Source organism: Camellia sinensis, chromosome 5, assembly GCF_055761805.1.
Source record: "Camellia sinensis isolate YWXY chromosome 5, ASM5576180v1, whole genome shotgun sequence".
NCBI lineage: Eukaryota > Viridiplantae > Streptophyta > Magnoliopsida > Ericales > Theaceae > Camellia > Camellia sinensis.
Window position 1 is genome coordinate 171,160,066 of NC_138965.1, and position 14,725 is coordinate 171,174,790.

Consider the following 14,725-nt stretch of genomic DNA (forward strand, 5'->3'; position numbering starts at 1 on the left):
GAAAATTCTATGTATTTTTTAATGGTCGAGTACCTGGGGTTTATGACAAATGAGATCTTGCAAATGTTCAAGTATTTGGATGTTCAAATGCAAAATATAATTCTTTCAAGACTAGAGAGGAGGCAGAGAGAACGTTTTTTAAATTTTTGAATGAGAATAGTGGTTTGTTTAACATTTTGAGTTGTTCTAGCTCAAGTTCTCCTTTTGGTCCTTCTAGTGTCAAACAAACACTAGAAAATGAATTAAAAATGGCACTTGAAGAGAGGGATCAAGCACTTGAGGAGAGGGATAAAGCATTAGGAGTGTGATGACCGGTGCATGTTTTGCCTTACTCTCTCTAAATTATGTTAATATTATCGTTATTAAGATGCCGAATAAGTTTTAGTTGAAAATTCTTTCTTAAAACTTCCACTATCGTGGTTGCCTCAATTCTGAGTTTTCACTCGTTTCAGAGGGTACGGATCGACTCCGGAGTGTTGGGAGTGAAGTTGAAGTTTTCCGGGCTGGAAGGGCCAGGGTCGCACGTGCGGGGGTCTTGGGCCGCACGTGCGGGAGGGGCCACACGTGCGGGGGATCAGGACGTACGTGCGGGAAGCTGAGAGGTGGTCTGCATGCATACTGCTAAAAGGCAGGTGCGCGAGTGGAGGTGTTGGGGAGATCACACGGGCGGGGGTGGGAGCCGCACGTGCAAGAGGCTGCTCCGCACGTACGGGAGTGGGCGCCGCACATGCGGGAGTACGCATTTTCTGCTTCGTTTTTCGAGCTTTTCAGCTATATTTTTGTACTTTTGGCCCCTTTTCTCTCATTTTCTGATATATCACTCTCTATATATATTTCTTTTCTTTTTCTCATCTCTCTTTACCCAAACCCTCAAGGTTTTACATTTTCTTTGATCTCAAGAAATCCGTAAAGATTTTGATGCTAGTCCCTTATACCAAAATGATGAGCATGTCGAGGGCTTCGTCTTGACCGGTGGAGATCATGTTTCGGTGAATTCAGTTTTTGGGCTTTTTCTCCTCTTCTCTCTTCAGGTAGGGATTTCTTTGATTCTTTTCAATACCTCTACTATAGATAGCCATGTGGTATGTTTTTATTGCATAAAAACCATGTGGTATGGGTTTTATTTTCGAAAATCATGATAGAGGATGTGAGACTTGGGTGTTGAGATAGAGATTTCATGAGATAGGTTGATGTTGGGTTAAATTTTGGGATATGATTTAATACATGTATGAGTAGAGAGTCAAAGCCCTAAATTTTTTTGTAATAATGTCTAATGGATAAAAGGGATGGAATTTGTGAAATAATTATGTTATGAATTTATGAAATGAAGTTAATGTGTTGGAATTTGATTTAAGATTTAAATGAATCTTACAGTTTAGGTATTATTTTGGTGTTGGATTTGACTATGTTTCAATACAATAAATTAATAAATTGTTAATCGTAAAAAGGGGATATAACCATGAAATTAGATTATAAATGAATTACATTACCTTTAAATAGAAATGATGTGAGTTATAACTTGCCGCCATGATAGAGATCTCCTATTTAAAATGATGAAAAGTGAATTGGTCATGTTTTTGTGAAATGAAGAAAAAATGGATTAGGGCATAGGCTGGAGAATGTTATTGTAGAAGAAAAAGGTAATTGGTTTTGTAATGGAAGGAATGAGACGGTAACATAATATGAGTCCCGGAGATTTACTTGAGTTTGGATCACTAATGCTTTACTTCTTTGCTGTTGATTGTTGGACTTAAGACCTCATGAGAATTGAATTGTTAAAACACATGCGTTGAAATACAAACACTTAGAGGTTTTGTCCTTGGTCATCGGTAGAGGATGACATTGTTGTGTTGAATGGTTGCGTGTACGTTTTATGCTTGAGTTGGTTGCACTCTGTTGTGGTTGCGTGTATGCATTGCATTTGTTGGTTGTACCTTATCATGTTGAGATGATCGAAAGGGGTGTAATGCGCTGAGAATCAGAGGTACCATTACATTCCAGCTAGCGCCTGGAAAATTGGTTGCGCTGAGAATCAAAGGTACCATTCCCTTCCAGCTAGCGCCTAGTAAAATGGAGAAAAGGTACCATTCCCTTCCAACTGGTGTCTAGTAAATTGGCATGTTGTTGTTGAGAGGTGAAATCATTGGCTTAATGTGCTTGAGGCAAGTAGAGCGGAGATTTGTTGTTATTGTTGTCTTACTTGGTTTTGTGTATTATGTGTTGTGATGATCATGATTCGGCAAGGTTGAATTGTCTTATTTGTAGTGTAGATGTGTTTGAGTATGTTTGGACGTGTTGAGAGTGGATGAGGGAGTTGCCTACCAATAATGAAATATTTGCTAATATCTCATTAAGTTGAATGTAAGGTTGAGATGCAATGAACGTGTGGAGTTAGACTTGGGTTTTTATTTGAATTGATAAATATATGAGAGCATTGGTGTTGGTGAACGTGTTTTCAAAAGTAAAGTGGGTATCATGAGTATTTGTCACAAATGGAAACATGGAATTGGGTAAGAGTTGTTCATTGGGAAAAAGGGTTGTAAACGTGGAAATTGGTATTGTTAAATAACTGAATGATTTTGAGAATAGTATGTATATATGTATACTTTAATTATAAAATGTCACATTATTTATATGGTATGAGATTAGCGTTCATATTCATAGCTATCTGTAAGTTGTTATTGTTGAGTATCATGTTGAGATCCCTACTGGACTATATGTTCATCCCACGTTGTTGAATCTTTTTCAGGTGATTATTAGGATATGCTACAAGATTTCGGATCTTCTTTATTTGTTGGCCACGGGGCCTCTTATGTGTAGGCGGAAAGCCATTGGTGAAAAAGGGTTAAACCCTTCCTCTTGATTTAATTGATGTCAGCCTACAGGCAATTTATCTAATTATACCTTTATATTGCATTCATCTTACCCGAATGAGAGAACTCTTGTCGATGTATTCCATGTAATTGTGATGAGCTTTCGTATATTATCTCTGAAATGGAAATTATATTAATGGCTTTGGTAATGGATTCCGAGTAATAAAAAGTGGGGCTTGACAAGGAGAGTTAGCAAAAATCATATTTCAATTGGTTTCTTTAGCTTTAGGAAAGTGATTAGTTAGAACTTTTTTATATTTCGTATTTTTTTTTTTATTGACCATTTTATGTAGCTTCTTATTTTCTAAATTATAAAAAAAACAAAAAAAGAAAAGTAGTTTACTAATGTAAGATTATATATATTTTAGAGTTAAAATGTTAATTTTTTAAATATTCAGATTTATATACGAGTTAATAGAATCTATATCTATATTATATATATAACCAAATATAGTGATTTCTTAAAAAAATTCAAATTCTCAATCTTAACATTTGATTGAACTCTTTTTTAGGTGGCACGTCTATTTTTCTCTGATTTGATTTTCTTTTCTTTTTTTCCTTTTTATATATTTTACTTTATTTTTTAATTACTTAGGGCTTGTATATATATAATATCATATGGATAGGATATTCTTAAAATATTTATGGATAAAAGATTCATAAAAATTCATATCAATACCAAAAGTTTGTTGAGTGGATTGTTAAAAATTTCATGAGTTGTAACGCCCTCAAAATAAATGCATAAATCAACCATTCATAATATTCATAGACATGAGAAAATAAAATATATCCATTCATCAGAGTGTTTTCTACAAAAGATGTTACATGTTGACAACAAAAGTAAATGCCCTACGGGCTTGCAACTTTCCAAGTCAACACTTGGTTACAACAAAAGAGGGTCCAAAGCCCTTTACAATTAAAGCCCTTGGCTCAGAAATAAAAACATGTAACACAAAAGAAATATCAACAAAAGAAGCCTATTGCCTCTAAACCACTCAATCTAGGTCCTTGGAGGCGGCATGTCTCCTGTACTTAAAAATGATGTCCCATATAGGGTGAGCCAAAGCCCAGTAGAGATATGCTAAACGAGATATGAGAAATAACTAAAACATTAGCATCTGATAAATGTTCAACACATGTACATCGATTTAGACAATTTCTATAGCCCATCAACATTGTTATTCATCTTTCAACTCGGTTTCATTTCTATTTCCAATTCACCACTTTTTAACATGGTTCATCCATCCAAGTAATTCTAATGAGACTACAACTCATAAAATCAACACTTCATTTATCAACAATGTAAAATGAGACTACAACTCATATAAACAACACTTCAATCATCAACGTCATTCCAACGTATTTAAGATTTCGGGACTTTCACCCTGGACACTCCGGCCAACTTAGTTATCAATGGAGTCCATCCCCTATCTCCTCTCAAACCATGGAGTACATCCCCTTTCTCCTCCCAAACAAAATACATGTGCAATGTATTTAAACACTTTATCATATACAATAATCAATTAAAGCACATATTCAATATATTAGTCCGACCGTCATATTCAATTGATTAGTTTTAGCTTACCTAATCATCATGCAGTTCTACAACAATTATGGCTATCCTCCACCGATAGCCCAAAACAATTATTTCTAAACGGGTAAATAAATCTATCAAACAAATAAATTATTACATTATCCATGGGTGAGTAATTTATCAATCCAACTACACCATTTAATCACAATTTATTCCAATTTCATAATTCCAAATTCAATTTTCATATTTATACCAAATGATTTATTTAATTTCCAATTAGGGCAAACTTTCCCCCTTTCAAATATCAAGTCCCAAATACTCAATTTCATCAATTAAACACAATTGGACCCAACCTCAAGCCTCTCATACACAATGGAGCCAAAGACATGAAACCCCTCTTTTATGATTTCAAATCAAACCCTAACTTTCCCAAACTTCCAAAATTTTGACATTTATACAAATGCCCAACATTTATGTTAAAACTCATAGAAAGGAGTAGATTATCCCTACCTCAAAAGGAGAAGCCAAAAGAAGACGACGATGAAGACTCAAGATGCTCCAAACCCAAGGATTTTCGGATTAAAACGAAGTCCACGCAATACTCTAGCTTTCTTACAAAGGAATTAGGGTAGAAAACTCCTAGAACATGGAGTATTTGTAGAGAGAAGGAATGTGTAAAGAGAGAGAGTGTGTCGGATCTAAGGTTTGGATGAAAAAGAAATGAAAAAGTGATGTATATCACGCTGTTGCCAACTGATATATTCGAACCTCACTCGAGCGAAGAAGTGGTCGCTCAAGCGACCAGACACAAAAGTGCCTCGCTCGAGCGAACAATGCGAAGCTTCAAGTCTGCGACCCAAAAGCACGCTCAAGCGCAAGAGTTCTCGTTCAAGCAAAAAAACACAAAACATAGAGCGAGCTCGCTCAAGCGAAGAATACCAACCTTCAGGTCCAACCTAGACGCAGACGCACGCTCGAGCACAAGAATGCTCGCTCGAGCCAAGAGACACATCAAAGAAATCTCGCTTGAGCGCAAGAATCTTAGCTCGAGCGAAGAAGTAAAAACCCAAAGCTCGCTCGAGCGAAGATGCCAAATTCTGGACAGCAACCATTTGTTCCAACACCCAACCAACCTGTTACAATCTTACTCAACACATCCCAAAACTCAAATACAAGGAATTAAAGGATGGAAACAAGATATAGACAACAAACAACAACTACGGAACCTAAGTCCGGAACACAATACATGACGGGGAAAACCGGGATCGCTATAATTTTCATATTGATAATACATTTTTGTTTGACACTACATGCTAAACATGTCCATAGCCATAATAATATTATCTTTTTTTGTATTTATTTTCATTAATCTGTTTTATTATTTTTTTTAAAATTAAACATCTGCTTGGTTTTCATCTCAAAATTCATTTTTTTAAAAATTTTATTTTTTTTCTTTCATCTTATTTTGTTTTCATTGAATTTTTTTAATATTTTAAACATTTTTTAAAATTTTTAGATGCACTTAAAATAAATATACTTAAAAAATATAATATTTGTAAAAAAATAAATAAAAAGTATTTGTAAAAGAAAATTTAAAAAAATTATTAATTACGAAACAAACAAGAAATCACTAAGAATTGTTTGGAACAAATTTATTTATTTCAAAATTTACATACTAAATTTTTTATTAATATTTAGTAGTTATTAAAAAATTTAAATCAATTTTATTGGGTAATACTTTTTCAACAATAAAAATATTACTATCTAATGATTTATATTAGATATATGAAATTTAAATGGAAAGTATATTAACTTATTTTAAAATTTAGAAGTGTGGCATCTAATCATTAAAAAAAAATAATTTTGCTTAGTTAGAGTTTTCCAAAAACACTTTTCAAAAAATTTTACATTCTTGTTTTTTGTTTTTTTTTTTATTTTTACTGAATTTTTTTAATATTTTAAGCAATTTTTTTAATTTTTAGACATATCTAACATAAATATACCTAAAAAGTAAAAAAAAAAATTGTGAAAAAAACCTTTTGAAAATTCACTAAATATCAAAAAATTCAGTTTTCAAAAAATTTAATCCAAAAAACTCAAACCAAATACACTGATTAATTTTTTCTTAATTTCGAACTTTTAAACGGAAAGAATACTAATTCAATTTTAAAATTTTAAAATTGTGAATCACCAATTATGTGAAATAATATATTTTATAAATCTTCTCTTTTGTGCGCATTGGAGTCGAGTCAATTTCTAATATTTAGTCTTTCTGAATTTTTATTTTTTATTATAATGATTCATCCCCCCTTTTCCCCCCACCCCCTTTAACCCCCTCTCTCTCTCATTGGTTACCTTTTCTTTTTCTTTTTCTTTTTTTTCCTGCTCCACCAATCACCCCCTGTCACGTGGCAAAGGGGGTGAGGGGGTGACCCCCAAAAGGGGGTCCCAAGCATTATTCTTTAACAATTATGTTAATTTTTAAAATTTATTGCATGTTTATTTAATTTAAGTGTATTTTTATAGAATATATTATCAATCTCTTTGATCGTAGGTGTGATAGTGATAAAAACAACTAAATTGGCAAGTCTGCATTATCAGGACCTTGTCTTTTGTCCCGCTCTTTCTTTCTCTTTACTGATTTTTCAAAATATTTTGACATATTCTTCGTCAAAAAAAAAATGAAAAAAATGGCAACTTTAAAATAAAAAATTAGAGAATATATCTGTATATTTTGTTAAGCATTCAAACAAGTTCAAAACATATTATTAACTTAATTTGAGTAGATAGATAATTTCCTAATTGAAAATAAAACGGTAAGAGAATGCACAAAAATTGAAATTTTTCTTATCGTTATAGGTCAAAATCACATAATGAAAAAAATAATTGTGATCATTATTCAAAGAACTTAAGTTATTTAAAATATAATGAAGTAAATCCTCTAATAGAAGTTAATATGTAATATAATTTATTTATTGAAGAATTATGTTATGTTTTTAGTTACGTATTTTTTTAATTCTTTTTTAATTATTAAACAATTATTTTTACTATATCCAGGGGTACCAATGAAGAATTAGCAGTGCATTCAACAAAAGCAAGACTTATTTTCATTATCATTGTCATCAACCATACAAAGAAGAAATCACCAAGCATTGTTCGGAACAAATTCGCCTGAAAAGGAAACTCAAATGATGAATATCACTATAATAAGTAAAGACACCACAATAATTCCAGTTGGGAAAGGATTTAGTAAGAAAAAAGGTATTGACGAAATTGGCAGCACCATAAGATAGTTTGGAAACATTGATTCATGATTGGCGATGAGTTTCTAGAGCCGATTCTTCCTAGTGATCAAGAGGTTCCTGATTACTCATGCCAATCCACTTGTCATTTTATCTTGTTCAAGTCTGTCATTATGAATATAAGATCTTGTTCAAGTTTGTCATTATGAACCTAAGATCTTGTTCAAGTCTGTTATTACGAATATAAGATTTGAACAAGATGAAATGACAAGTAGATTGACATGAGAATCAAGAATCTCTTGATCACTAGGAAGAATCGGCTCTAGAAATTCATCGTCAATCATGAATCAATATATCAATAGAAGTTAACGATCACCAACCATGAATCAATGTATCAATAGAAATCAACGATTAAAAGGGTGTCAAGAATTCTTAAATCCCGAGGATAAGTGGTTGTTTATTGGGTTTTTCACAATAAGGTAGACGTTTCTTAATTAATTTTAAAAAAAAAGGAGTAGTTTACGAATGTAAGATTACATATATTTTGGAGTTAAAGATTTCAATTTTTTAAATATTCAAATTTATATATGAGTTAATAGAATCTATATCTATAGACATAATAATATATTTTTTTTATTCTTATTTTCATTAACCTCTTTCATTATTCCTATTATTATTTTTAAAATTACATATTTGTATGATTTTGATTTATAAAATTCACTTTTCAAAAAATTTTATTTTTTTGTTTTCCGTATTTTTTAAATATTTTAAGTATTTTTTTAATTTTTAAATACACTTAACATAAATATACTTAAAGAGTATAATATTTGTACTTTTTCAAAAAAATAAAAAATAAAAAATAAAAATTGTTTAAATCAACCACACAAATAAGAAATCACTAAACGAATTTATTTATTTTTAAACTCATATATTAAATTTCTTGATTAATTTTTAGTTATTATTTAAAAAATTTTAAAAATTCTATTAAGTAATACTTTTTCAACAATAAAAATATGACTATTTAAAGATTTATGAAATTTAAATGGAAAGTATATTAACCTATTTTAAAATTCAAAAGTGTGTCATCTAGCCATTAAAAAATAATAATAATTTTTTCTTAGTTTTGGACTTTTAAAAAGAAAAAATACTAAAGTAATTTTAAAATTTTTAAAAAAATATTATCATGAGCATTTGAGTCTCACCCTATAAAAGAGCCACAGAGAAAAACACTTCCTCCCCCATAAGGCCACACAAACCGCATCGGGATTAGCATCGTGCCTGCAGCGATTTCACCGGTTTCCTTTGCATAATCCATGCCCGAATAGAACATTCACTCTCAAAATAATTGGTAACCCTCCAAGCAACAAACAAATTTCCTATTAACCCTAAAATGATAAATAAAAATCAAATAATTATTTTACAATCCAGTACACCATTGAAGCACATTCAATTCCCATAAATAAAAAATTAAAATAAACCCAGTACTTCAAAGTTGAATCTTCAAATTCTACCACCAAAAACCTCAACTTTTCAATGAACAATGCCTCACGGAGTACACGATTAAAGACGCGATTTTAATGAAACAAATACACGTACTATTCGGAAAAAATAATAATTTAAAAAAAAAAATTGGTCAGGTTTGAATGTCAACAACATCCACACTCAACAACATCCACACCAATAAATGTCTGCTAATTCAATAATGTGAAAGAAAGATAACATTTCTTTTTTTTAGGTTTGAATAGAAAATAAATGGAGGGCAAAAGAAAGAGAAAAACAATGAAAATCAAGATACAAAACTCCATTAAGCAACTAAACAAAATACAACTAAGTACTACAAAAAAATTGTCTTCCAAATGTTAGAAAAAGCCTCAATAATGACCCCGTGATGATGACGCGAATTGAGCGAGAAGAAACACTCCAACAGCTGCTAGAAATCTCTCACTTCAAACATTTGCTTCGCTAATATCATCTCCATCATGGATGCCTTGATATCCTCATATGGGTCCACCGATTTGATCACCACTGCGATGCTATCCTCCACTTTCCCCTTCACCGGAAACGACGGTAACAACTTCTTCATCCTCTTCTTGCGATTTAGTGAAAACGACGCTAGTGTCACGATCTCTTCTTCTTCATCATCTCTCTCGTAGCCACACAAACCACTGTCGGCCGAGGAAGTGGTGATAGGGTGTCGTGTCGGCGGAGGAGGAGAAGGGGGGAAGAGCTCGTTGTCAGAGTCGCCGGAGATGGAGGAGTTGTAGTTGCGATGTGGCGTCTCGTCCCACTTGCATGCCGGTGATTCGGGGAGGTCGTCTTCGTGTGTGCGGAACCCACAACCGAAAATGAAGGAGACGCGGTGCTTGAAGGAGGAGCGATGGGGTTTGAAAGGAAGCGGGGTGGCCGGCTGGCAGTCAATGAAGAGAGGGTTTGGGCAGAGTTGGATAGGATTTTCTGGGATGTTGGACGGATTTTTGGAGTGGCAGAATTTGAAGGATGATGTGATACGGGAGATGAAAGCCTTGAATGCCATTGAATTGTTTTGTCTTTCTTTCTCTTTCTCTTTCTCTTTGTTTGTTGTATTTGTATGATTTCAGTGTATGGATTAGCTATGCAATACAATATGTATATATAGAAATAGGGGGAACGAAGGTGAATCAATGAAGATGAATCAAGAAAGGAAAATGAATATTATTAAAGGAAAATAATTTTATAAGGCAACAAAGATGAATATTATTATTATTATTATTAAACGAAAATAATTTATAAGGCAATGAAGACCAATCAGTAAAAGGAAAATATTATTATTAAAAGAAAAATAATATTATAAGGAATATTAATATTATTATGTATTTTTATTTTGAAAAAAAAAAAGTTTGAATGGGAATCAATCGTGCATACTGGAATAGTGGAATGTAATTTGTAAAATAAATTGAAGATTTTTAATATTTTATCAATATATATTCTTTAAAAAAAGTTTAAAAGCTGAGCCCCATTTCTGAGTTTTCTTTGGGCCTCAAAAAATTCAAGCCGACCCTACCATATGGGCCTAAATCATTCTGGTCCATGAGGCTGTGAGTATATACACAAGAAGTCAAACTACCTTTGGTTGTTTAGTAGAGAGAGTGAGGACCTAAACAAGACAACTAAAGGATGTTTGAAATATTAATCAATAATTAAATATCCTATTGAGACACATTTAAGAGAATGTCATGAAGTTCCTTGGAAAATTGACACAACACAACAATCATTCAATTGAAATGAGGTAATGGACTCAACCAAAACACCATATGGAAAACATTGCAAGAAGTTTCTAGGTACAAATCCACTTTAACAAAGAACCAGAATAATAGATTGAATTGCACAACTCAGGAATTTAATCATTAGGGTTTTGAATCATTTGCATCCAATAAATTCTAAAAAAAACCAAATCGAAAAAACTAATTAAAAAAAAACTCCTTGAAAATTCATTGGAATAGTGCCTGTTCTAATCAAAAGCGAAAATAGATGCTCTAATAAACCTAGTTTGTAAACCCTTCAATATGTCTTCATACAAATAGTTGGAATCGAATTCTATTCGAATCACAATTTCACCTTCTTTTTAGGCCGTTTCACTACAGCATCTGCAGTGTCCTTTGATGACTGCAACAGAAAAACATTAAAGACTAAGCAAAGGTTACAATTTTGATTTGACTAGGTTGAAATGGTCAATGGCAACAAACCTTTTGTTTTTTGTGTTTTCCCTTATCCTTCTTTTTTTTTTTTTTTTTTGTTCTTCTTCTTCTTCTTGTGTTTCTTTGACTCAATTTTTTCACCTTCATCTTCCAAAGAATCCTGTCATATTTGCAACCAATTAGGAAGAAAAATAGGTCATAGAAACACACCGGTGTATTGAAACTTTTCCAAAAATGATTACAGAAACACAAAAATAAACCACCTCAAAGTCGCCAAAAGAGTCTACTTGTCGAACTATTCTTCCTTAATGTGAAACCCCACCTATTATAGAAAGAACATTGGACTTTATTGCTTAATGCAATATGAGAAATACTATAGGGATATATGCAACATCGCAAATATCATTAATGCGAGTAGATCATTCACATACAAGCAAGAAAGGCAACCATCATCATAACGTAATAGATGAAGTATAAGACAAGTGAAATTATGAGAATACATCCGAGTAATATATACTGTATCAAGGATTTTGTCCAGAATTGATCAAATTGAATCCTCATTATTTCCATACACAATGTACAGAAAGAACCAGTTGCCACACTGCCAAACCTCTATACAAACACCAAATGATAAGAAGGGAAGAGATCAAGCACCCCACCAACAAATACAACCATATCCCAGTAGATTGATAGTCTACGGTTATAATTGTTTTTTTTATTCTGCAAGGTTATCTAGTTTAAATTTCGAAGACGAAATTTCTTTAAGGAGGGTAGGTTGTGATGACCTAGAAATAAATAAAAATAAAAATAAAATAAATAAAAGAAGGAAATATATGCATGATGATGTTTCGGTGGTGGAAATAAAATATACAAAAGATGGAATATAGATTATGATGATGTGTGTGGGTGGACAACATTTGTTAACGCTAAAGAAGATACACATGGGGTGGAGCTATTAAAAATAATACTTATCTCTCTCTCTCTCTCTCACACTCACTCACTCACTCTCTGTGTGCAATGGCTAAACCCGAAGAAGAGAGAGACGAGCCACTGACTCCAGCAGGCTAACTCTTCTTACATCCCGAAATGAACCAAATCATCCATTGCCTCGTCGGCGTCAAAAAAACCATCAACATCGATTCAATTAGATCTGAAATCAGCAACTTCATCATGATCAAACACCCCCAATTCTCAAGCCTCCCTGGGAGGTACACTTGTTGAGACCCTATAACTGTATTTTTTTTCGAATCCATCATGCTTTGGGAGATAGGATTTCTCTCATGTCGATGCTTTTGGCGTGTTGTCAGAGAGCTGGTGATCCGGATCGAAGACCGACGATTGAGTCTTTGGGGGCTTCGAAGGAAAGAGAGAGGAGGTGAAAGAGAGTAGTGGAGAGGGGTGTGAAGGCGGTGTGGTTGACGGTGGTGTTTGTGATGGAATTTGCGATGAGGAGTTTGTGAGTGAGAGATAAGAGGACCGCCGTGAGTGGTGGTATGAGAGTGGAGCTGTGGCCAAGGAAGCTTGCCACCGCCAAGTTTTTGCTAGAGGATATGAAAGCGGTGAAAAATCTTGTTATGCACGAAAAAAAGGAAAGCATTCATTATTAGTTTGAAGCTCTTTTAGGAATTGGAGGTTAAGCATCTATGAAACTCGTCTATGTATTCCATGTGAAATTAGATGCTTGTCCCTTGATTTGGGCCTTTACTTTTTCAATTGGCAAGTATTGAACTTTGCACCGGGTGTTGGCTTGGGAATTTTATTTCTCACACATCCGTATATTAGGCAAGCAAGTTAAAACTTTAGAACCCAAAATAGACTTGGTGAGTGCCACTTGATCCTGGAGGGTATTTTATTATCAAGGGAACTGAGAAGGTGATTTTAATACAGGAGCAACTTTCCAAGAACAGAATAATCATTGATACAAACAAGAGAAAAGGTTTCAACTCGTTCCTTCTTCAAACTTGAGGTAGGGATTTTCTACACTCTACTATGGTTTTTAGCTTAGTTATTTGCTATTGTGTATAGATGATGAGATTTAGGTGTTATATGGACAAGAGGGGTTTTGATGAATATGAGGTAAATGAATAGGAAACTTAAATATAAGATCAAGTTGTGCCAAAATAGTTATTTTTGGAGTTTGGGTTAATATTTGATAAAAGTGGGATTTTGCCCTAATTTGATTAAATCATTATTTTGCGTAAATAATTGGGATTAACATTGAAAATGTGAAATTGGAAGGTCGTGGTTATAAATGGTGATATTAGATATGTATTATCTCACCTATGGAAGTTTTGAATAAATTATTTATTTCAAATATTGTACATCTCTTTAGAAATAAATGCATTGGGCTATCGGTGGAGGATAGTCATGATTGTTGTAAAAATTGTATGAGGATTAGGCGATTTAATGCTAATCTATTGTTGGTTGTCATTGAATATGACCGTGCTATAAATACATTGTATATGTATGTTTATTGGGAGGAGATAGGGGATGTACTCCATATATGATTATGTTTATAAATACATTGCATATGTATATTTGTTTGGGAGGAGAAAGGGGATGGACTCCATCTAAAGCAAGTTGGCCGGAGTGTCCTAGGTGAAAGACCCAAAATTTTATATATAAATGGGTGTCGATTCCTTTGGATGAAATATCCGTAAAATAACAAGTTTGAAGTGTTTATGTGTGTTTTGCATAAATGGAAAACCATTGAGTTGTAGTCTCATTTTTGTTATTGAAAGATGATAAATTTAACTCATGAATTGAGTAGTATATATATGAACTAGAAATGAATTGAAGGAAAATGGAATAAGATTGGTCTTAGTGGCATATGAATATGCAGGCTTGTGGATGCTTCTATATTGATATTGTTTATGTACGTGGTATTTATACATTTGCTAAACCTCATAAATTGTGTTAGATTATTTCTACTGGGCTGTTGGCTCACCCTATACGAGTGTCACGACCCCATTCCGCCCCTAGTAGAATGTTGCCGTGATGGCCAGTAATCCGGGATTTACCAAAGGCCAACTTACAAAGGTTCACCCACAATCAGAGTATACATATGGGGCTTACATGTGCGGAAGCAATATATTTAAATCTAATTAGTCCATAAGAGTTGTGCATAGATCAAATGAAATGACATACATCTTAACATGGTTTTACAACTTGGGTACAAATAAAATAAAGTACAAATATTACATCTTGATCAAAAGGCTTCTCAAGCCAAAGTATACAAAAGACATGAATTACAACAAAGAAGCATAATCTTCAAGACGATACAAAACATGAATCAAACATCTTGCACATAACATCTTAGGCGTCACCGCCTTCTTGCTTGCCACCTACATATATATAAGAAGAGGGTGAGCTTGGATACTCAGTGAATGATATTAGTAATAA

General features: G+C 33.1%; 1 protein-coding gene across 1 annotated transcript; it reads right to left on the reverse strand.

The window, feature by feature from the left end:
- Nucleotides 1-9,579: 9,579 nt before the first annotated feature.
- LOC114294633 (transcription repressor OFP7-like) lies at nt 9,580-10,182 on the reverse strand. The gene has a single exon (XM_028238765.2). It carries the CDS (start codon nt 10,180-10,182, stop codon nt 9,580-9,582), a length of 603 nt encoding a protein of 200 aa, XP_028094566.2.
- Nucleotides 10,183-14,725: the final 4,543 nt, after the last annotated feature.

Coding starts and splice junctions, on each gene's coding strand:
- LOC114294633 (XM_028238765.2), bottom strand. CDS start 10,182: ATGGCATTCAAGGCTTTCATCTCCCGTATCACATCATCCTTCAAATTC.